This window comes from Podarcis filfolensis, assembly GCF_964270895.1.
Source record: "Podarcis filfolensis genome assembly, chromosome: 1".
NCBI classification, from domain to species: Eukaryota; Metazoa; Chordata; class Lepidosauria; order Squamata; family Lacertidae; genus Podarcis; species Podarcis filfolensis.
The window spans coordinates 58,245,933-58,268,495 of NC_139604.1; the positions used below are offsets into that span (position 1 = coordinate 58,245,933).

The following is a 22,563-nucleotide window of genomic DNA, read 5'->3' on the forward strand; positions in this document are numbered from 1 at the left end:
TTGTGTCCTTCTCTGGGGAAAGAGCCAGAAGGGAGTATGAGAGGGACTTCCTAGCTGGTAATTTCTTAAACTCTTTTATTCTCAAGATAAAATGTCTCCCATCTCCTAGAAACTTTAAAATAGCCTCATTTTCATGCCTCTCAGAGGAGCTGTGTTCCCTTTACAGAAGCCTTTGCTGCACAGCAGGCTGCTGGAGGTGAAATATTAGTCTTTTTAAAGAGGCTCCATTCATCCCACATCTAAATTAAAAGGAAGAAGAGCCACTCAGTGCAAATGCTCTTCCTTCCCAATGGCTGCCTGTCTCTGCTGTGAAGTCTCTGCCAAAAGGATTCTAGGTCAGCCTGGCAGGTGTAACACCCAGAGTGCAGGGAATATGAAAAAAAAAAATTACCAGATGGGATTTATCTTTGCTTTAAAATAATATGCACCAATTGTCTGGTTGCTTTGATGGATATGAAGCACATACGCATGCAAGGTTGTTCTTCCTGCTCATCAGCTATTTAGCATGTCTACGTAAGTACTAAATGTGCAGAATGAACAGCATATGGGCCTGTCTAAAAGCAAGTGTGTAAACTAGATAGATGAACATTGACACATTACTGCTTTTGCCACTTTACACGATGTTGGAAAGCTTGTCAGTCATTACAGAGGCCTTCCAGGCACCCCGATTAACAATAATAAATCTCCAGCCTGCTGCAGGAGAAAAGGAAGCAGCCTTTATTAAAACTACTTTGTGTTTCGACATTACAAACTGTTACATAGCAAAACAGTATGTCTACTTAGCTACAGAAATATTAGCAGTGAGCCTGAATAGCAGCTGTTTGACTCTCCTCTGCTAAAATCCTGGGCTGCGTTCCTTACAATGATGGTACAGAAGCGCTTCCTCTCAGGGACATGCATAATTTGAATGGTGAGCCTGCTATGGAAGTGTGCACACACTCTTTGGATCTGTTAAAAAAATAATATCTTCCCTCCCAGTCCTGTGTGTGTTCACAGCAGAAGCTGGGTATGCACAGTTCTGATTGGCTGGTGCCAGTGACATTACAAAACAACTTTTGCTTACCCAGAACAGCTTTTCAGCTTTTTAAAATAAAAATTGTGCTTTGCTTTTAAAATAACCAAATGCACATGGGCAAGTGGGGGAAGGGCAGTTCAGTCAACTGAATCAGTGTTTGGTTCACTGATCCCATTGCTCCTACTCTGAATGAGAGAAGAGCTGGGTTCAGCCTTTTGGTGGAGTTGCCCTCCAACACCTTTTCTTTTCTTTTTTCTTTTACTGCTTGTGTAGGTACCCTTTGCTTACCCTTTTAATAGAAAGCCACAGCATGTTACAGTTCCTCACTCAAAAGAAGGAACAAGGGTTCAGTTGAATGTCAGAGAGCTCAGAAGCATCTCCCAAACAGTTTGTAATTGTGCTTCATTGCTGGAGAGGGGAAGTATACCTCCCTGTGATGCTAAGAAGAAGGGCAGTATAGAAATAAAATTAATAAAATAAATAAGCATATGGCCTGCAAATAATTTATTAACACACAAACATGCTTGTAGAGGAGGCTCATTATGTGTTGAGGCTAAGAGGGTCCTTTTGTGTTGATGTTTTAAATGGCTGCATGTGTGTCCTGCATGAGGACTGCTGGGTTTTTTAATATATATTTTTACGGAAGAGTTAAAATATAATAGAACTTATTGAAAAAGTTCACCAAATGGCACATATTGGGCAGTGGAGGAGGCACCCATCATATTGATGACCCAGGCACTATCCAGACAGTGTGACACTTGGGCAACTTCATTCCACACAGCACTCACTTCTCACTTTCCCAGCAAAAGAAAGAAAGAAATTGGCTGAGTGCTCAGAAAATACAATGTTCCTGTAAAAAAAATGGAAAGAAAAAAGTGCTAATATGTTTTAAGATGACTGTGTTCCTGGCAGTTGTTGAGTAACAGCTGCCCAAGTTGTCTGCAGGTTAGAGAACAACCAAAAATAATACTGGGTGTTATTCAACCAAGTTTAACTAACTTAGTCATGTTCAGTCATTTCATTGGGCCTGCTCCAAGTAAAATATAGTTGACTGTTGCCCATTATCCAGAAAAGGATCAGGACGATTCAGCAGAATTGCATGTTCTTGAACCAATGGCAGGGTGTGGCCAGGCCAGACTAGCTAGTAACACCAAAAAGCTGTTATCGGATCAGTGCAGTGACTCAGTTTGTTATCTCTGTGGTTGATTCACACCTGCATTCTGAAAGCCAGAAGCTGCACTACAGCCAGGGAAAAGCCTTGAGTTGTGTGCTGCATCTTTCTTCCTTTTTTACTTCCAAACACAGAGCAAACTTTCCTAGTTAAGCTACTGGCTATGGTGGATAGTGCCACCTGATTCTTGGGCTCAGCCCCAAATTGCCACATGCCCAAGGAACAGCAGGCTGCTGGCTAAGCATGGAGCACACACTTCCTCCATGCAACATGTTCTCCCAAGGTGTTGCGCCAGAGAGCAGATGAAGAGCCACATGGGGCAGAAACAGTCGCCAGCCGGTGTGAAATAGGCATTGAATGGGAACTCTAGCAGGCTGCCTTCTGGACTCTCCTGAATTCCTCCCCATTCACATTCCTACCAGCTGGTCTTCTGCAAATCTCCTTTCCCCCACATGCAGGAGCACACAAAATACATGCATATATAGATTGACCTTTCTTTATCACTCTCTTGTCTCTTTCAGTGGCGCGTTTTTCTGCCCAGCTTCAGGTTTGAGGTCATCGATTCACCCTACATTTCACTCTATACAGGTAAAGTGCCCCTCCCCCCTCAGGCTTTGCAGCCTTAGCTTGATACAGGATTTCTCCTGCAACCTGCAAGGTGTGTAGTTGGTGCACACATAAAGAAAAGAGCATGCCAGAACGATCCTGTAGAGTTCATTGGTTGTCCATGTATTGAGACCTCCCATTGTCATGCCAAAAAGCACCATTGTACTATGAGGCACCCTGTCTCCAGGCCACACTTTGCAAAGGTTCTGGCTTTGCACTTGAGTGTTTTTGCTTGGCTGGAATGTGTCATTGAACTCTGCTAAGGCTCCTTGCTTCTTTGTATTGTTGTAAACAAAAATTGCCCTTTTCCCTTATGGGGTATCCAAGAGCCCATATAGAGTCCTTGCATAGGTTCCCTATTGGTAGGAGAGAATAACAGAGGCCAACCAGAGAAGATTGAGAAGCAAAGCAGCTAGTAAGCTTGATATTTATTTATCTGTTGCAACAGGGTGCTCCCCTCACCCGCAGGAGAGAGGAGGGACCCAGAAAAAATGGCATGCAAGGCCTTATAAAGGCTTTTGAAATTGCCACCCTGTAGATCAAGACCACCCCTCAGATACATCATACCTACATCACAGAAAAGGCGGTCTAAACAGAAATTTAAGTATTGTTTTTCTCCTGTTGTTGTTTATCTCCTGTCTGGCAGGTTACTTGATTGGGTTGCCTGCGGAGCCTGGCCATTCTTTTGTAGTGATAAATACTTAGTTCCTGGGCCATGTCACAGGCTCACACCCTATTCAAACACAGACATACCCTTAAGACAGGATTTGTGAAGGAAAAGACAATGGGGAGGCTTTTCCACTTTGACCTTGCAGAGAAAACATTTTGCTCAGTTTAGGAATCAAAATGGCTTCAGGTCGGTCTTCCTGTGCTGATCTATGTATGTGCTTGGTTGGTACACTTACGAACATTACCATATGTCTAAGAACATAAAATTCCTATCACAGTATGAAGGATAGAGAATTAGTGAGTGTGCACACCTTCCTGGGAGTAAATCCCATTGAACGGAGCTTTGGGCGTACTTTTGAGTAAACGTCTATATGATTGCACTGTAGGGCAGGAAACCTCTAAACTCGGGGGGGGGGGGGGTTCTGAGTAGATAAATCAGAGGTCTAAATGTGTGGGGTTTTTCTCCCCCCCCCCAAAAAAAGAGGGCAGAAATTGTAATGTGCAGGGCTGAAAATTCTCTTTGAAGTCATTTTGTCCAACGCCCTTTCACTAGACCAGTGGTTCTCAAAGGGTGTATTGTGCCACACTGCTGTGGCAGGAGTGAATGGCAAGTGTAGCAAGAAAATTCAAGGACAATCAAAGAAGCATTTGAACATTTAAGTGTAGTATAGTATAGTATAGCATAGTACTGTATAGTATAAAAATATTATGCATACATACATACAACCAGAAACAATATGCAAGCCTCTCTTCAAGAGCATTGGCTATTCTTCTGCAGTTCTCCATGACATATGGTTGTGAATAGAGATTTGCATATGAAAAGATCAAAAAAGGGAAAGGCTTCTTTGTATTGATGAGGAGATGAGAGTGTGTTTGTCTCAAATTGGACCTAATATAAATGAGATTACCTGGCATAAGCAAGCTCACACATCTCATTGAGTTTGTATACATATTTAAGGTACATATGTAAGAGGCTCGTTTATAATTATATTTTGGGAATAATTAATGTTCTTACATAGCTGCATTGTTTTATACTTTCTGGATATCCTGTGATCATATTATAAAGTAGTTGTGTTCTATGTTATAAATCAAGCACTGCTAGGAGTTGCTTCTTTTTGTTTTCTGATGTATTTCTTATCAATTAAAAAAAAATCAGTGTGGCACAAGCAAATTTTCATTCTGAAAATTGTGGCCCAGAGAAAAAGAGTTTGAGAACCAGTGCACTAGACCTTCGGTATATAACTGCCTGCAACTGCTTAGCTCTCAGTATTCACTTTTTTTTAGTGCACAAGCCAAGAGCTGGTCCATTGCTCCACGTCTGTGGGGTGATAAATACACTTAGAAAAATAGTCCCAGATGAATCAAGCAACTGAGCCAGCAAAGAACTGTAATCACGACATGTACGTGTGTGTGTATGTGTGTTGCAGGAAGGAAAAGCTAAAAATAAGATAGCAGGCAGCTGTGATCCTTCATGAAAAGGCAAAGGGGGTTTGGGAGTGTGTATAGACTTTACTGGGCATGTGCATACTGGGCATATATATTGTATAAGCAGTCGCCGCCTTGCTCTTCTTTTCCCAGGGCTCTTGCTGCCCTTTCCCCCTTGTGTCTTGCTCCATCTCAGAGTGAAAAGCAAGAGGCCAGCAGAAGAGCACCCTTGGCAAATACCCGTCAGCTAGTGCTTCCAGAGCTGAATTATGAGCACCTGTCTTGTAAGCAGGGATGGATAGTGCCGAGTTTAATTAAATCCATAGATCTTCCACTTCCCTCCTCATAACCTGGCCCGGCAGCAGGAGGCGCTTGATGAATAGATCCCTGCCTGGCACTCAATACACAAGGCGCCTGTAATTAAGTATCCCGTGGAAGGTGGAGATAAGGTGGAGGGGTTGGGCAAGTCAGCCTCCTTTGGTACAGAAGCACGAGGGCTCGATTGGCACGAGAGGAATAGTGGCAATTGGGCTATTGACAGAAGTGCCTGCAAGATGGATGTGCTGTGGGGGGATATTTCCTTCCAGATACATCAGTCACTGTGAGTTTTCTCCTCTACCCTCTGATCTGCAGCTTTATGCCCCATGAGGAGTGATTTTCTTGTTATCTTGCTCTCTGGCTGCAAACTCCTTCCTTGGCTGCAGGACAGTTATTAAGAAGGAGTGATTGCACGTGGAGTTGGAAGAGACGGTGTCATCTTTTAGGGGGATCTCTTTGTAGTGTATTCTTAGCCGCTGCACAGATAACCGTCAACAATAATCTCTGCATATTCTTAGATGTCAGAAGGGGCTCCTAAGATGTGCCCCTAAATGCACATAGCAGTTTCATTTTGGCGCATGCAGCTGACCCAGAGTGCCGTGTAGATGTTCTTGGACTCCCAAATCCCATCAGTCCCAGCCTGCATGGCCAATGGTCAGGGGAGCTGCAATCCAGCAACTACATTGGAGGACACTACATTGGCTACACACGAGCTAAGTCATAGTGTTAGTAGAGTCTAACCTGGAAGTCACCATGGCATGAATGTCAAGAGGCTAAATCTTACCATGTGATTATGCTGCATCTTTCAGACTAGCAGACTGACACTGCTGCAACAGTCATAGGTACTATACAGCTTCAGGATGCTGTCTGCCTAGGATTGCAGGAGTAACTAGAATCTCTTCCACTGATGGAAGTGATCCATCCCCAGCCCTGGCCAGAGCTATCCAGCCTCTCCTACTTTTCCTTACCCCAACTTTACCTTTCTATACTCTGTATGAAGAGACTCTGAACAGCTGGCCTACACTCACTCACCAAACAGCCTGTCATTTCTGTGTGTAGCACACTTTTCCCGAAAGGGATGTTTGAAAGCTGTGGTGAAGAATTTTTGACTGAGACAGGCTTGTGTATTTGACAAAAGAGGTGCCCATCCAGTCTCCCCCCACAAAAAGTGAACGACCTGCCCTGCTTCTTTGTTAATATACAAAATGTATTGTGTTTTCTTTTAAGAAAGCATATGCACACATGCAGGCAACATAAAACATTATGATAATCAGCAATGATCAGTAGAATATATTACAGCATTAGCTTCATTCATGTATTTTTATAGTCTATGTAATTCAGTGTATCCACAGTCCTCCCGAGTCAAATTAATTCACTTAGCATACATATATCATGCCCTTTACTTTACTTTATCTTATATATTGTTGTTTCTTCTAGTAATGAGCTGGTTCTGCAAACTCTACCTTCTGATACCCATTAAAAATAAGTTACTTTAGGGCTTCTTCACACTTACCTTTTGCCCTGCTCTTTAGCTAAGCAGCTGGGTTTTTTGTTTGCCCCAAACTTCCTCCACAAAAGCCTGCTCTTTAAAGCTAAATCAGAGCAAACATCAACTTGGGTTTTCCACAGATTGATGCTTGCTCCAGTTGAGCTTTAAAGAGCAGGTTTTCGCAGGGAAAGCTCTGGAGCAAAAAGCAAAAAAGGACACTTGGACATGAAACTTTAAATGGTGGACCATGCCTGCAAAATGCAGAGGAAAAATAAGTATGGCTAAGTCCTTATTCAATAATAATGCTTGCCTAGTCCTTGGCCTGTCCCCTGTTCTGACATGTTCTCTCAGGCCACCTCAGATAATGTCATCTTGAATTTCCACCAGCTTGGGTCCATTTTCTACCTTGTGTCATATTGGGAAATGCTTCCAGAATCTGGATTTGAGCACTGACCAATTGAGTAAATTCTTGCTTTTCTGCCACTTCTTGCTTTCCTGCAACTGTATCAGCTCCAGTCAGGTGGCATGAGTGGAAATCCTGCCTTGTCAGTGAGCTAAACAGATGTGACTTGAAAATCCAGGAGGCATATTTTTGTAAATAAGAGTGAGGCGACTTTTATGGTTGCCTTTTGAGTGCTTCAGAGCATGAAGGCTTGGTTGGCTCTTGTGTTACAGCACAAAAGTTCTTATATCATACTTCTTATTTTTGTGTCATTAAGTGCTTGTGTGCTACTGTCTAGTAAATTTTAGGGCAAATGCCCAAAAGGGGGAAATCAAAATAAGTATGTTTTATATTTGTGTCTTATTTTCTCTAGGCTGCCTGGGGAAAGGAATGGAAGCTGGAAATATATATTAAGCATTGTTGAAAGCATCAATTTTAGCATTCAACCTGGGGAATTAGAGACTGGGGTTGCTTTCATTGTGTCAAAAGCATCTTTTCTCTCGCCATAGCCGGGAAAACTTTAATCACAGCATAGGTTGAAAGCTTTCAGAATTGTTGCTCTGGTTTATTAGGATGCTTATTTGATTTTTTGTTTTTTGCTACCAAGGCTTGCCTTGAAGGACTCATGTTATTAGCATTATAGGAACAATACTGAGGGAGGAAACATTTGCCAAATCAAGCAGAGATGGTTTATCCGGATAATTTGGGTTTATACAAGGACCTGGTTGAAGGTCCCACCCCTGACTCCTAGAGTTGCCCATTTGTTAGCTCTTGCGTCTCTGACATCCACTATTAGTAACCAAGCCTTCCACATTTCCAGTCTGTGTCACTTAATGAATGTATCCACCCAGGTGTTCGTTCTGGCCCTGTTTCTGTATTAAAGTGTGTGTGTGTGTGTGTGTGTGTGTGCGCGCGCGCGCGCGCGCGTGTGATATGCAAGAAAATTCACATTTAAATATGCATTTTAAAATATATTTCCCCCTCAAAATATTCTAAGCCTATTTTCTATCAAAATATGCATTTTATATGTGTTTTGGTTTTTGAGCCAATAACTGCACCAGACCATTCAGAAAGTGCAAAAGCTGCCGGCTAGCTTAAGTTCCACCCTACACGTTAGTCTGGGAGGAGTGGATCAAGACAGTTCATATTGGGCTTTGCAAATATTGAATTCCTCAAGTTCCAGCTCATCATTTTGGAATATCTGGTCAACATCATAAGCTAGTTTTACATCAGCAGAACCCTTTTGTCTGCAGTTAACCTAGGCAACAGGGAACTTTCCAGGTTTTTGTCAGCTGAGGGTTGCATTGAAATTCCTCACTCTGCCCTCTTCTGCTGTTCATCCGGTTGGGAGGAGGTGTTCTTCTTTACTTTTTCTCTAGTCTCAGTGGGACCACAGGATACAAAAACATGCCAGTATAGCAACCCCCACCAGTGCCTGGAGTGGTGGGGTGTGCGTGCGTGGGCCATGCCATGGGGTGGGGCATCCCAAGTGGGCAAGGCAAGCAGCACAGGGCATGCTGCCCCAGCGAATATATCCCTCCCAGCAGGGACGCACCTGGCATGTGCCAGTCCAGCGCTGTCGGGAGAAGTGTGGGGTGTGCCGCCAGGAGGGCACCTGGGAGCGACACCCGAGAGGACCATTTGTGAGCACTATGTAGAAAGCACTGCTCAGTCTCTGAATGTTGCGTAACTTCCTTGACCAAGGCTGTCATGAGAGCACTAGGTAGGTAAATTATGTACAAATAGGGAATGGCCGCAATAATAAAATCATTTATGTTTGTTTCCCCTTCCTCAGGGGACAATCAGAAATGCCTGGTGTAGTCCTGATTTTACCCTGTTCCCAAACACAAGTTATCTTGGCAGCAAAAAAAATCACAAGCAAGTGAGAACTACCTGTACTTAGTGATGGGTACATCTGCCTTTCTTCCAGCAGACCATGCACAGGCTGTGCTGACACAAGAAAAGAGAGTTAATGTTGCCATTCCTCTCCCTTGTCCCAGGCAACCAGGCTGTGTGAGCAAGCCATTGCTCTTTTCAATAGAATGATACACAGTGCAATTAACTTCTCCAGTATGTGCTACATAGTTCTTCCCTTTTATATTTTCCTCTCCCTTCCCTTTCTGTTTTAAAAGAGGCTTGTCTTATTTATTGATTGAACAGAGAACTCGGGAGAGTTGAGTGCGAATGTCTGCTGCTCTGGCGTTGCAGTGTGAAGCCACAATTTGAGCTTCCCTGCCCTTTCCCCCTCCCCACCCCCCACATTTGAACCCTCCAGTCTTTGCCAGGTGAAGAGTCAACCTGATTGCTAAGCTGACTTTTTGCTGTGCTAAGCACTTTGGCTGAAACCTGCACCCCTTGCTTAGGAGGAATTGAAATGGCATTAGGTGCTGCCAGTTGCTCTCAGGGCAGGCAGTTTTCCGCCCGATCGCCTTCAGAGCAGCACACAAGGAAATGGTGTTGTCTGCTGTGACTTCACGATCTAATAGTGTTTAGCACTCTGCTGCTGAGGGTTGTTGGTTTTTCACACCGAAGGTTATGCCTCATTCAAAAGGCACAAACTGGTCTTGACAGAAACCCCCTTGCTAAGGAGAGGGGGGGGGTTCTGTCCCACAGGCAGAAGCCCTTCGTGTGAACAGGATGACGTCGTTGGATACAATCCTAAAGCCTTTGATCCTTCTAAGATAAATGATCAAGGAACCTAATGGAAGGGAAAGTCCCCATCCTTTTTTTCTCTGTCGTTTTCTCTGTGCCTCCTCTAAAAGCCCCTCTGGGAGGTTGGGAGGCCCTGCCGAACAATTTGGGATGGGGCTGCTGGAGGAGGGAGGAATTGCCGCAGAAGTTAGCTTAAGGGAGGAAACTTTACCAGCCTCTCTCCACCAGAGTCGCCACCCCCCTCCATCTCATCCCACATGGATCAGGAGACTTTGCAGAGGGGTAAGGGGAGAAGAGAGGCAGGAAACTCCTTCCATGAACTTGCTTAACTTAGAATCTACATCAAAGTCTTTTTCCCCCTTTTTCCTTTTCTTTTAAAATTAATTGGTGCTTTTTTATGCAGTCTTCACAAGTTCCTTTCTACTAATGCCTTCTGCTTAAGGCTAATAGCAGAAGCTAGCCCTGGCTGTTGCACAATCCCAGCTGATGGTGTGTGTCTCTGCCCCCAGCTTTTTTCAAGCTGCACTGCAAGTGAAGTGTGTCTGGGCGCAGTGGTGCAATTCAGAGTTTATTAGGTAAAAAGAGCTTGCCATTTCAGAAGAGAGCACAGTGCTGGAATACTGGAGGTGGTGGCAGAGTTAAATAAAAGGAATTGCCATAAAATTTTATCAAAAGAGCTGCCCTTTGAAAATTAACTCCTTGATAATTAGCCGAATAGCCCTCTTAGGAATATTCTGCTTGGCTTTTTTGTTTTTTGCGAGCACAGTATGTCTTCTGGCCTTATTCACCAGCCCAGTTTAACATATCATTTAGTCTGTCAGTTGATGTGTGAGTTCTGAGGTTCCTTTAGCTCTCTTGCTTTACCAGTTCTGAAAGTTTATCCAGGAAGGCTTTGGCTAGAACTGAGAACAACCACCCTGTATTACAGCTGTGAGCCATAGAGCCACAAAAGTGCCTCCCCTCATGTAACCGCAGCGCTGATGTTTTCCCCATGAGCGCCATATCATTATAGCTAGGCTTGTGGAGTCTTTGGCCAGCTCTGTTTTTCTGTACTGTGACTCTGCCATATCAGGTGACTGTGTTTTCCCCTCTGCTTACTAGGATTGAGTGGGAAGACAGATGAAGAGATAGCGGCGGAGGGCAGCCCTTCTAATTTCTTGCACTTCTGTGCTCGCCTTGCTTCAGTTACCTAGTACGGATCTGTGCAAACAGACAGCCTCATCTAATAAACATGACATTAGAGGCAGCCAGCACTTAATTGATATGGCATTTCGTTCCTCCCAGACACCGATGATGTCGTTCCTGGCAGTCTTGTCGTTTTTTGCAGGAGGCGGGACTGCGCTTTGCCTTTCTGAGCACTTGTATCCCTGGAGAAATTATCCCTTGCTTTGCTTTCTGTTTGTTCAGAGGCTCAAATATTTTCAGACTAACCCTGGTGGCATATTTAGAAGTGGGTAAATGAGAGGCACCTGGAGATCTGTGAGCTGTGAGCTGCCAGGCCTGGGATGGCATGAGCTGCTTTTGACCTTTGCTCGGTTGAGATTAGGTGGTTGTCTAAGTGACACAGTTGGCACAGGGTTCTCTTTAAGGAAACAGAGGATGCTAATTCCCTCTGGAGCAGAGGCAAGACTGGGATGCTGGATAGAAATTTTATGCTGCTTCTGACAGTTGGAGCCTATGACGGAAGGTCTCTGTGTAGAGCATATAATGGCCTTGATGTGGCTGCTACGCATTAGATATAGCTTTCCATTTCAGAAGCCTTATAACTGTTCGGCTCCAGACTTGGCTTTTGAGAGAAGCCATATCGGTGCCTAATCCAAAACACAGTCATGATGCTCCAAAAAAGCCATGCATTCCTCTTGAAGAATTGAGATATTTAAAGCAGTGTTCTTCCTTCCTACCTTCTTCTTGGGTTTAATAGCATAGCAAGGCTGCAGGGGTCTTGGGCATACATATATCTTGCACCCAGAAACATAACCAACCACACACACACACCCAATATGTGCTTCCTTCCTTCCTTCCTTGATAACTACACCTGACATTTGTGGGAAATCCTGGAGCCAAAAATCCAGTGCTGCTGCTATAACTATAGATGTGAATTTGCCCTTCACTAGTCACCCATCCTCTTTTACCCCTCTCTTCCTTCTCCTCTCTTCCCCCTTCAGATGAATCCAGCCTGAAAATGAATGAGGTGGGGCATGTGCCTCAGTCCCTCGCCAGCCACTCTGGCAGCTACCTCTGGGGTGCGCAGAGAGATGAGCATGGAGCAGATATGCTGAAGCCTGACCCTCGGGACACTTTCTTCCTCAGTAAGTGAGAAAGGGTCTTCCAGTGAAGTCTGTTTGCTTGCCATTGCAGTAGAGGAAGAGGAATGGAGGTGGGCAGGGAGGGAAGAATGAAGAGGCACTTGTGGCATTGCCTATATTAGCAGGGGCATGGGGGTTTCTGCTTATGTATGCATAAGTGGTCTCAGTTCGGGCAAGAGCTTTGGCATTGGGTCAAGATGCCTCCTTCTAGCTTTTGCTAACACTGCCCTCCCGTCCCACACTCTTAATGACAGCGATGGACAACATGGTGTTGTTGGACTACAATGCCCCCCAGCCTAAGCCAAAAGGGCCAGTGACCATTCATTCATTCATTCATTTTAATTGTCTGCCACTTTCCCACTTGAAGCAGGTTACAACAAAGAAACAGGGATGCATTTCAAAGAAATGCTACAAAACAATGTTATAATATTGTTGCAAAGCAATTGCATAGTAACAATTTCATCATAACAGAGGAAAACCAAAATATAACAACATACCAGAAAAATCACATTTCTATAAACGTAACAAAATTACTTAAACAACTTGCAGCACCAACCAGTAGCAGAAATAACAAGGGAGCTTCACAGTTTCACCTTACTCCTAGAAACACCTCTGCCATGATGTTGCTCACAATCCTTCTCCTGCAACAACACCTTCCAAGAACGAAGGGTGGAGTAGCTGGAAACGCCATGATGTTAGGGAATATGTTGGGGAGTTGTAGTCCAACAACATCTTCAGCATATTGACATAGAATCAGAGAACTGTAGAGTTGCAAGGGACCCCGAAAGTCATCTAGTCCAACCCCCTATGTTGGCTCCCTTCGCTGTAAGGAGGGGGAATTGGTGGAGCTCAAGAAAGAGCATATTTGTTTGGAAGCAACCTACCCATGAAAGAAACACGTTTGGGGAGCACTGTATCCCCCTTACTGTGTTTTGATCCAGGATAGAAAGAGCAGGCATTCAGTGGAGAGCTAGTTAAATATCAGTGTCTGCAGCAATAGGATGAAGGAGGCATTCATACAGGATATTTATTGATCTGAAAGTATGAGACAAGATGATCACCTTTGCATTTGCCAAAAGTGAGACTTTTGTGATGGGGAAGGGAGTCAGTTTTTCCAGCAAGACTGGATTAATCCTGGTCTCAAAAGAAGGTATGTTGACAGAAGATGGTTCTTAGTCTCCAGGAATGTTGAGTAACACTATAATGACCTCTTGGGGAGATGGTGGCTCACAGTCTAGATCAAAAGCAGAAGACCTCCAAGATATAACAGTCATTGTGGATTAATTCAGCCCAGGCTATCTACAGTGTCTGTGCCTAGCAACATAAAATTCTGTGCTAGTGCTGAGAATGGATACTTTTAACAAGTATAAAATTAGGATTTTAAAAAATCATGCAAATTAGCTTATTTTTAATAATTTGTTCTACAAATTTTACTACTTAACATTAATTCTGATTTTCTAGCAGTGATGAGAATTGAGCTATGCAGGACACTGAACCGCCTCACACTCACACACACTCCTAGCAGAAATCTTAGGCCTATCTGCCTCATCCTTAAGCTTGTTCTGGACTCTTCCACTAAAAAACAAATCAGGAGATCACACGAATGAATGTTACAAAAAACAAAACAAACCCTCTTCGTGGAATATTAGATGCCAGGGAGAAGAATGTCTGGTATTTATGTAGCAGTCCAGAGAGTAACAGTCTAGGCAGGTGGACTCAGGAACCTCTGGGTTTGATCCTGTGGCTTCTTCCTCTTGCTTAACTGCCTTTATCTCAGCTCCCCAGATCGAGCCGTCCCACGTGGAGAATGTGCTGGTGCCCTGTGCTTACAGCCCCACGTACGTGGTGAAGGATTTCCCTATTGCCCGCTATCAGGGCCTGCAGTTTGTAAGTGTCCCCATATGGGCTTTATAGCCTAGCTTTCTCTCTGTCCATGGAGAAGCATCTCCACTACTTTTGCCATTGCTCATTCCTATGCACCTGCAACACAGCACATTGCCCTGCAGTGGGGGGTGGGGGGCAGGCTATGCCTGCACTGCTCTGGGAACCAAATTCAAAAGACATTATTGCTGGGTCATTTTGGCCAGCGGTATTAGCAGATATTTTTTTTTAATAACAGGGACTGAACTGAAGCTGGTGCACCATAAAAGATGGGGAGTTGGGGGCAAGATAGAAGGATGGGGCAGGGACAAAGAAGGGAATGGGTAAATAACTGTGCTGGCTGCTACCTGAGCACTTGTAACCCGACCAAAAGCTTCTTTGATTCCTATCAAGCACAGAATGCAGTGGTGGGAGCTTGATTCTGAATAAATAAAAAAACCACAAAGGCAGATTTCAGAATCTACGTCACAATGTACAGGCGTGTGTAATTCTCACTGCTCCTGGGTCCAGCTGGTAGTGTTCGCACCCACGGCCTGCCGCCATGTGTTCTCTGGGATGGGCCCCAGGAGCAGCTTCTCCTTCCTGCCCAGTATAATTCACCCCTTTCCTCCTCCTCCACCTGTAGGAAGTGGAAACATACCTACTTTGCTGTGACTCTTCTCACCAGGTTGCCCCTCCCACAGGTCTACCTCTCATTTGTTTACCCCAATGATTTCACCCGGCTTACGCACATGGAGACGGAGAACAAATGCTTCTACAGGGAGTCTCCGCTCTACTTGGAAAAGTAAGTGTGAACCAGGAAGGGCAGTAAGGAAGCTGACTGCCAAGAGCTATCAGAAACCCATCAGATGTACTTTGTTGGGGGTGGAGAGATTGCAGTCTCCTGGCAGATTAAGTGTAAAATGTGAAACCTAAGGTGCAGCAAACATGAATGTGGACCATGAGACCATAGACGGGTTGGTGGTGAATCTGGCCCTCTGTGAGTTGGTCACTGTTGTTTGCCATTGGGGCTGAGAAATTTTACAGGAACTACAAAGTAGTCAACCTAGGGAAGGAACTTTCTGTTGCGGCTCAATTGGAATTGGCAAGAGGGGAAGAGAACTCAGTTCACATTCATTGGCCCTCTTTCCCTGACTTCCATAACTGCTCTGAGTCATAATGGCATAATCCATTGATCTTGATGCTGTTCGGGATACTTCAAAGTCAAGTCTCTGGCTTTAGTGTTACTTCCCACCTTCCATTTTGTAATCTGTTTCAACTGCATGCAACTCTGTGGCAAACACGGCCAATTTGTGGCCTCTTCTACAAAGGGGCTCTGAAGCTCAGCTTCAAGAAGAGACTCTTGCCATCAATACTATGTATATGTCTGCCGCTGTCTACCTCCGTAAGAGACTGCTTCATGCATCTAACAGGGCCCCAAAAAGCTTATGCTACAATGCACTGGTAGTCTTCAAGGTGCCACCACACTCTGTTGTTTTTACCACAACTGACTACAGTAGTATGTCCCTCTGGAATCTGCCTCTGTGAAAAAGTAGGCTGGGTGCCTATTACAAGGATTCCCTGCTAAGCAAAAGCCCCCAGGCTTATCCTTGAGCAACACAGGTGTGTGTGTGTGTTATCTGAGACTTGTTGCTTGGCCCTCCAGATTTGGCTTTTACAAATACATGAAGATGGATGAAGAGGAAGAAGAGGAGGAGGAAGATCCACACCAGAGAGCCTTTCTCTTCCTGAATCCTGAGAGTAAGTAGTCTTTGGGAAATACAGCTTCCTCCAATCAGGCAGGAACCACACTCTGATCTCTGTCCATTTTATGAGCAGCTTCTGAAGTGTGTGTGTGTGTTTATGTAAACAGAGGCTGGAATCCATCAGGGATTCTCTAGCTGTGATTTCTGCATTGCAGGAATGACCCCCGGGTCCCTTGCAGCTCTACAATTCTGTGATTCTGTGTGTTTCACTGGTGTTAGAACAAGCAAGTCTGTTGTGCCATCCACTTACAGGGATTGCATTCCCAGGCAGGTTGTGTCAAGGCAACAGATTGCTTGGTGAGGATGGGAGAGTAGCTGCAGGCAGCTATTCACCATCCTGGCTCCTGAATGCATTTACAGAGATTCTTTATTTTTTGTTGCTTTGATTTCCCTTCTGGCTCCCATGCAAGAAAGCTGCCATGAGATATACCATATTTTTTGTGTATAAGACTATATTCCCCCCTATTTTTTCAAGTTTAAAATTGGGGGTCGTTTTATACGTCTTATAGTGCATATGGGGGATTTCTTTATTTGGAGTCCCATGTTACACACGGAAAAATACAGTACCTATTGTCAAAGTATGGAATTCTTGGGGTTTATGCCCTGGCTACCTCCATTAAAAGGGGCATGGACAAAGTCACTGCCACCACTGAACACCTGGGAAGAAGAGTATCTGGTTCTTGCCATGTTCTGTGGGGAGCTTTCTGGTATCTTCAGCAGCTTCCTAATCTCTGCTGACAAAATGCCCCTCTCCCACCTCGACCTCTGCAGGCGACCTCTGCAATCCAGAGGCAAGCTGTCCAAGAGCCCATCTGTGCTGAGACCAAGCTTGTGAATACCTTGAAATACAATCAGTACTCCCCTCCCACTCCAAATCTTGTTTGTAGCAGCAAGAATATTAGACCTTCGCCATCCCTTTGATATGCAGCCTTGACTCTCCTCAGTTAATTTATGTGATTTTTACTACTTAGTATGGAGGAAATTCTCTCTCGATTCATCTGGTTGAAATGTACAAAGGATGAGGGCAGGGCTATGCCATCCAAATGCCTTGTTAAGTCCCAAAGAGACCCAAATTATGCATTTAAAATTAATTATTCAAATCCACATGGTGTGTACACATTTTCCCATTTTGCATGAAGTCATTTAGTTAATTTTGATCCTACAGACTGTGCTGACCAGCACCAGGGGTAGGGAAAGAAAGGTCATTAGGGATGTGTAGGCCAGAGAACATAACAGGAGGCCCTGAGGAAAGGGCAGCTAGACATGGAGGAACCATGCGTGCTCAGACAAAGCATCACACCCTCAATACTAAAGACATTCACAGACACAGCCTGCACTTTTCCCAATCTATTTCAGGGTCTGACCTTATGCCATGGTGGTACACAGAGACTTTGCTTACCAGTACCCAATACTCACCCTCCCCTGCTTTCTGTTCCAGGCCTTCCCCCAACCCCTTCCTTCCTCAGCTGCCTCTTGCCTTAGAGTCCTCCAAACCCTTCTTGCCTTCAAGTTTCCCCTGCACTTGGGCATGTTACCCATGAGACTTTATCTGCTCTGCTGCTGGTTATTTTCTAGATTTTCTTGAAGAGGAGGAAGAAGGAGCCGACAGTCCTGAGCCCACCGACCCACTCCCTGAGGACAAGGACAAGAGCCCGGGTGTTCTGGATCCAAATGTGTTCACAGGGCTTCAGAGGAAAGAGAAGCCCCTTGTCACAAAGGATTATGGGAATGATGTGGACTACTATGCCTTCAACCAGAAGCAAAGGAGTTTTAATGAAGAGGGGACCCTGACCGGGCAGCCTGTTTCCACAGGTACAAACACTGGACCAAGCCAGAGTCCTGTGACTCCGTCAAAGGCACCCCAGGCCTACAGGAAGGCAGCCCCTTTTGGGGAGCAGGTGGTTCTCTATGGCCGGTCCCTCAGCTGGGCGCAGAATCAGGAGGACGAAGAGGCCGGAAGGAAGGAGGGCGAGCTGGGGCTGCTGTTGCCACCTAAGCGAGGCAGCTCCCTCGGCCTCCAGCCTCGCCTCTCTGTGCCTTTCTTTGCTGGGAAGGCCAAACAGCAGAGCCCGAAGGAGGAGGGGCAGCCCAAGAAAGAGACCAAGAAGCCCCCAGACAAGGTGTACGTGACGCGGCTGCAGCCCAGCAAGAAGAAGGCCCCGTCCCAAAAGGAGGCTTTCCCCGGAGTCTTTCTCTACCCCAAACTGCCCAGGAAGGTGCACTTGAACTCCAGGCTCCCTCAGCGGCGGCCTGCTCCCTCCAGCAAGCTGCACACCATCGCTGGCCATAGGACCCCTTGGCTCACTGGCAATGCCTCCAAAGAAACAGACCCTTCTAAAAGGAAAAGCCAGCGGGCCAGCAGGAAATGGGAGCAGCTGTATGACCAAGAGGCCCCCAAGGCCCGAAGGAAGCAGAGAGTGCAGCCCAGTGCCTTGAGCCTGCCTGCAGAAGGGCTCTTCAGCCAAGAAACCTTTGAGGTCACCACTGCGGCGAGGACCACCCTGGATTACAATTCCTCTGAGGTGGTGCTGCCTGAAGGCGTGCGAGTGACGTCCTTCCTGCGGATGTCTGAGATGACAGAGTCCCAGCAGGAGGAGGGCCCAGAGAAGGCCCTGGGGGAGGAGGCCGAGGAGGAGCTGTCCGATTACAGCTACGAGAACTCTGAGCTGCAGCAGAGCTGGCTGGAGGACTCCATCAACTGGCAGAGGACGTTCAGCGTCAGCCCTGTGGATTTCGAGCTGCTGCGCTCGGACTGGAACGACCTCCGGTGCAACGTTTCGGGAAACCTGCAGCTGAGCGAGAGCGAGGTGGTGGACGTGGTGGCTCAGTATATGGAGAAGCTCAATGAGAAGAATGGCGGGTAGGAAGGGAGAACTGGGGTGTGGAGGGGACAGTGTCTATACAATAGGCAAGGGCTGAAATGCGGACCCCACGCCCACCCCTTCCACTCAGGAGACATACAGAGAGTAAAAGAGCTTACCCTTTGGGAAGGTGTTGCATTCACTTAGGACAGCTGGAAGCTCTCCTCTGATCAGTGGGCAAGGGGGTAAATCAGCAGATATAACTGAATTGAATAGTAACTGAGGCCTAACACTACCCCTGGGAAACGGAGGGGCAGATGAACTCTTGGGGTAATTGTGACAAAACAGATAACGTTTGCACAGAAGGACTCTGAGAAATCAGGCTTCTACTTAGTCTTTCTGCTTGCTGTAAAGCAGAAATCGGCCTCTAGTTCGATCCAGCCAGAACTACTACTTCTGAACTACCAGCAGATTCTCCTAAGTCCCACTTCTCACAAACCTATGCCCTTGTTCCTCCTACCTCTGTTAAGTTGTGAGGCACACAAACAGCCTGCTGCTTTATTGAAGGCCCCCCCATTTATGGAAATGCCTAAAGAATCCCCCTGTGAGAGAGCTGTGGAACTCCTGCTTTCATAGACCCTGTTTCTGCTGATTAGGCCTGTTTGGAGCAGGGCTAGCCTACGCAAAAAGATTATTGTTCCTGTATTCCCTGTAGCTGCTAGGGGAGCATTCTGTGTGCATCGGGGTGTCTCCTAATCTGACCCTACAGAACCTAAAACAAGGAGAAGCGTTCCTGGAGTGGGGAAGGGCCCCAGTGAGAGCACATACCGTGCACGCAGTACCTCAGGTTCAGTCCCTGGTGTCTCCCATTCAAAGTGGCAGTTCAGGGAGCAGATGATGGGAAAAGACCCTTCCCTGCCTGAAACCCTAGAGAGCCACAGCCAGTCAAGACTAGACAGTTGGTGTGAACATAACCTGACCAGGCTCATATCACCACACCATACATTCAGACCACATGGCTTTCCCCAAAGAATCCTGGGAACTGTAGTTTGCTAAGGCTAGCTCTGTGAGGCTGGGGAAACCCAGGCAGATCGGGGGGGGTATAAATAATAAAATTATTGTTGTTGTATGGGGGATCCCATATACTTTAAATGTACGGTCTGAATGTGATCCTGGTGCAAGGTAGCTTCTTGCGATGAGGGTATTTGGTCTAGGCCGGGACTGCGTCAGCTTTCCATTCTCCCACTCACAGCATCTACACCCTCTTGAGGATCATCAATGTGGAGAAGAGGCGAGACACGGCCCGGGGCAACCGATACCTGATGGAGCTGGAGCTGATGGAGAGAGGCCAGAGGACTGTGCGGCTCTCAGAGTACATCTATGTCCTGCTGCACCAGGGAAAATCAGAGGACAGCACTGAAGTGAACCCTGAGGGGCCTGCGACGGTGTCCACTGAATCTCAGCCATCACCTAGTGCCTGGAGCCTGCTCTATGGGAAGCCCATCCTGTGCCGACCTCTGCGGCTTAGCTGGAGGCACAATGTTATGGTGCATTTTGTGGTGCCAGGTAAGGGACTGTCCCATAAATGAATGGCTGCTTTTTTAGGGACTAGTGGAATGAAGGGCGGGTGGCAAAAGAAGACTGGCAACCACCAACAGTGGCTTTTTAAAAAAAGTGTGCTGAAAGTGGTTTGAGAGATGCCTTCCTTTCCCCTGCTGTATACATATATTCCTTTTGTTTTATCGTCACCCCTGCTCAGACATGTTTTGCAGTTTCTTTATAACAATGCAGCCGCCTGCAAAACTTGTTTTACCAGAGGGGAAATTGGGTTGAGTCTGCATATCGCAGGCAGCGATCCTTCATTCATTTTGCCTTCATTTCTCAGGGCAGGGGGTAAGGGCATGTCTTTAGACCAAGAAAGGTTTGCTTGGGACCTTGGCCCAATTCATGGGTTACTCAAGGGACAGCGTTGCTGCCTCTCCACTGTTGTTCCCTGGGGCACTCGGGTGACAGATGAAATGAGAAGATGTTTTTTTTGTGTGTTATTGTTTTTTTTTACAATATATCTGAGCTGCCATTCATCCTGTTGATTCTGTGTACCATACACATTTCATACAAAATATAACAAAAACAACTTCCTTTATGACAGTGGACAAATGGACAGGCTATAAGACTATAGAAACTAAAAGCAGGGTGAGGCAACGTAACCCTTTAGAATCCCTTGATAAATAAAAACATCTTAACCTGACACTACAAAGACTGTATTATCAGCACCAGGTGTACCTCTTTGGGAAAATCACATGGGAAATATCTTTATCCATACCCCAGTTGGGAAGCTTGTTCAGGAACTGAACTTCCCATAAGATCCCTCCCTCCCACAAGATTTCCTCATTTTGTAAACTATAAGACTACTACAGAATACAGATGTGAGGCATTCTGGCTTTCCCCCAACAAAAAGGCAGTGAAGAGGCCATGGTGTTTCACTTACTTATAGTCAGACAGCTCTGTGTACCATGTCCCCCCCCCCCAAAAAAGCAACAAGCCAAGTCCTGTACCCCTGGGGGAAAGATAAAACCTGTGGCAAATTAATTAAAATTTGTGTTTGTTTACACATACAAAAACCATATTCTGTGATGAGAATGTGGATGTGCCAAATATATGCCATGATCTGGAGTTAAGGGTGAGCAGCGAGGTGGCTACGTTTGGGGGTAATACCCAATGTTTCGGGATGCTAAAGACAAAAAGGAATTGCAAAGAGCTCCTAGAGATGCTCTCCACACCAGGGGGATGGGCATTAACCTGACAAATTCTGTTCAGTGTAAGTGTTGGGAGGATATCCTCATGCTGGAGGATAAAGCTGTCAAGGCTATCATGATGGATGTATACTACATCCGAGTCCAGGATCAGAGACAGCATGTCTCTGAGAACCATTTGCTGGGGAGCAGCTGTGGGAGAATGCTAATGTACTCAGGTCCTGCTTGTGGACTTTGCAGAGGCATCTGGTTAGCCCCTGTGGGAAACAGCAGGTTGCTGGACTGGCTGGGCCTTTGGTCTGACCCAGCAGGGCTGCTCTTAACTATATATTTGTATTCACTCACTATGTAATTATTCCCTTCTTCTGCTCGCCGAATGCTGAATTGCCACAGGCTGAATGCCACTGAAGTCTTGGCTATGCTTGAAACACATGCTGAGAGTGTTATTCTCTTGCCACTGCTGATATGTGTCCACATAGATCATACGAGTCTTTTGTCATGAAGATGCTCCCCCCCCCATCAACATGGACTGAGCGTGCTTACAAATGCTAACAGCCTGTTTTCATAACTTGCACAGTTAAAAACCAAGCACGCTGGGTACAGCAGTTCATCTCAGACATGTCTAACCTATACTTGAACACCAAGGATGCCAACTTCAATGTTATCCTGGTAGACTTTGATAGTGACGACATGGATGTGGAGAAGGCACTTCAGGAAGCTCACCTGCCCAGGTAATGCAAGAAACATTGGAAGCTCTGGAGCCTGTCTCATTAGGTTTCTGTACCTGCACAACTCAAGTCTTGAAGCCACCGCTGCTTGATTTCTGAGCTGGACCAATAATGATATCCAAGCGCATTACTTTGGATGATACAGTGGGTACAGTTGGCCGCTAGGTAGATAAATAAAGCCATTTAAATTATCTACAGCTTTATTTCCTCTCCAGACTTTTCAGTATTGTGCATGACTAGCCTGCTTTTTAGCTGTCTGTAAACATGAGGCTTGAAGAGCAAATGGCAATAGCAGAAATGCCCTAGATCATGTGTGTATGGAAAGAGGAGGCAACAATAGAACCATGCCTGCTGAAATCAGATGCCCTATTAAGCATGTTGTGTCTGTGTGCACACTGCCCTTGCTACATCCATTTCTCCATTCAGTCTGTGTTATGATGATGTCTTTGCTTTATGAGTTGTGACCAAATACCAACCTGATTACTTAATCTGCAAATAATATCCTTATGGCTTCAAGTTTCAATCAGTTTAATTGGTAGATTAAGACTGCAACTCTTAGCAC

The 22,563-nt window shown here is 45.7% G+C and overlaps 1 protein-coding gene and 1 long non-coding RNA gene across 7 annotated transcripts in view; one reads left to right on the plus strand and one right to left on the minus strand.

Moving 5' to 3' along the window:
• B4GALNT4 (beta-1,4-N-acetyl-galactosaminyltransferase 4) overlaps positions 1–22,563 on the plus strand; it is a 160,458-nt gene that overhangs the window by 130,007 nt on the left and 7,888 nt on the right. For all 6 annotated transcript variants that reach the window (XM_083607014.1, XM_083607017.1, XM_083607018.1 and 3 more), the window contains 8 exons: positions 2,708–2,774; positions 11,953–12,096; positions 13,871–13,980; positions 14,658–14,758; positions 15,620–15,714; positions 17,295–18,579; positions 19,773–20,086; positions 21,851–22,004. In XM_083607014.1, the coding sequence (XP_083463140.1) occupies positions 2,708–2,774; positions 11,953–12,096; positions 13,871–13,980; positions 14,658–14,758; positions 15,620–15,714; positions 17,295–18,579; positions 19,773–20,086; positions 21,851–22,004 (2,270 nt within the window). The remainder of the gene's footprint in view (positions 1–2,707; positions 2,775–11,952; positions 12,097–13,870; positions 13,981–14,657; positions 14,759–15,619; positions 15,715–17,294; positions 18,580–19,772; positions 20,087–21,850; positions 22,005–22,563) is intronic.
• On the minus strand, positions 12,103–19,758 carry LOC310770268. The gene is made up of 3 exons (XR_014552008.1): positions 19,349–19,758; positions 13,604–13,668; positions 12,103–13,327 (listed from the first exon to the last, which is right to left on the minus strand). It is a non-coding gene; the product is annotated as an uncharacterized lncRNA (long non-coding RNA).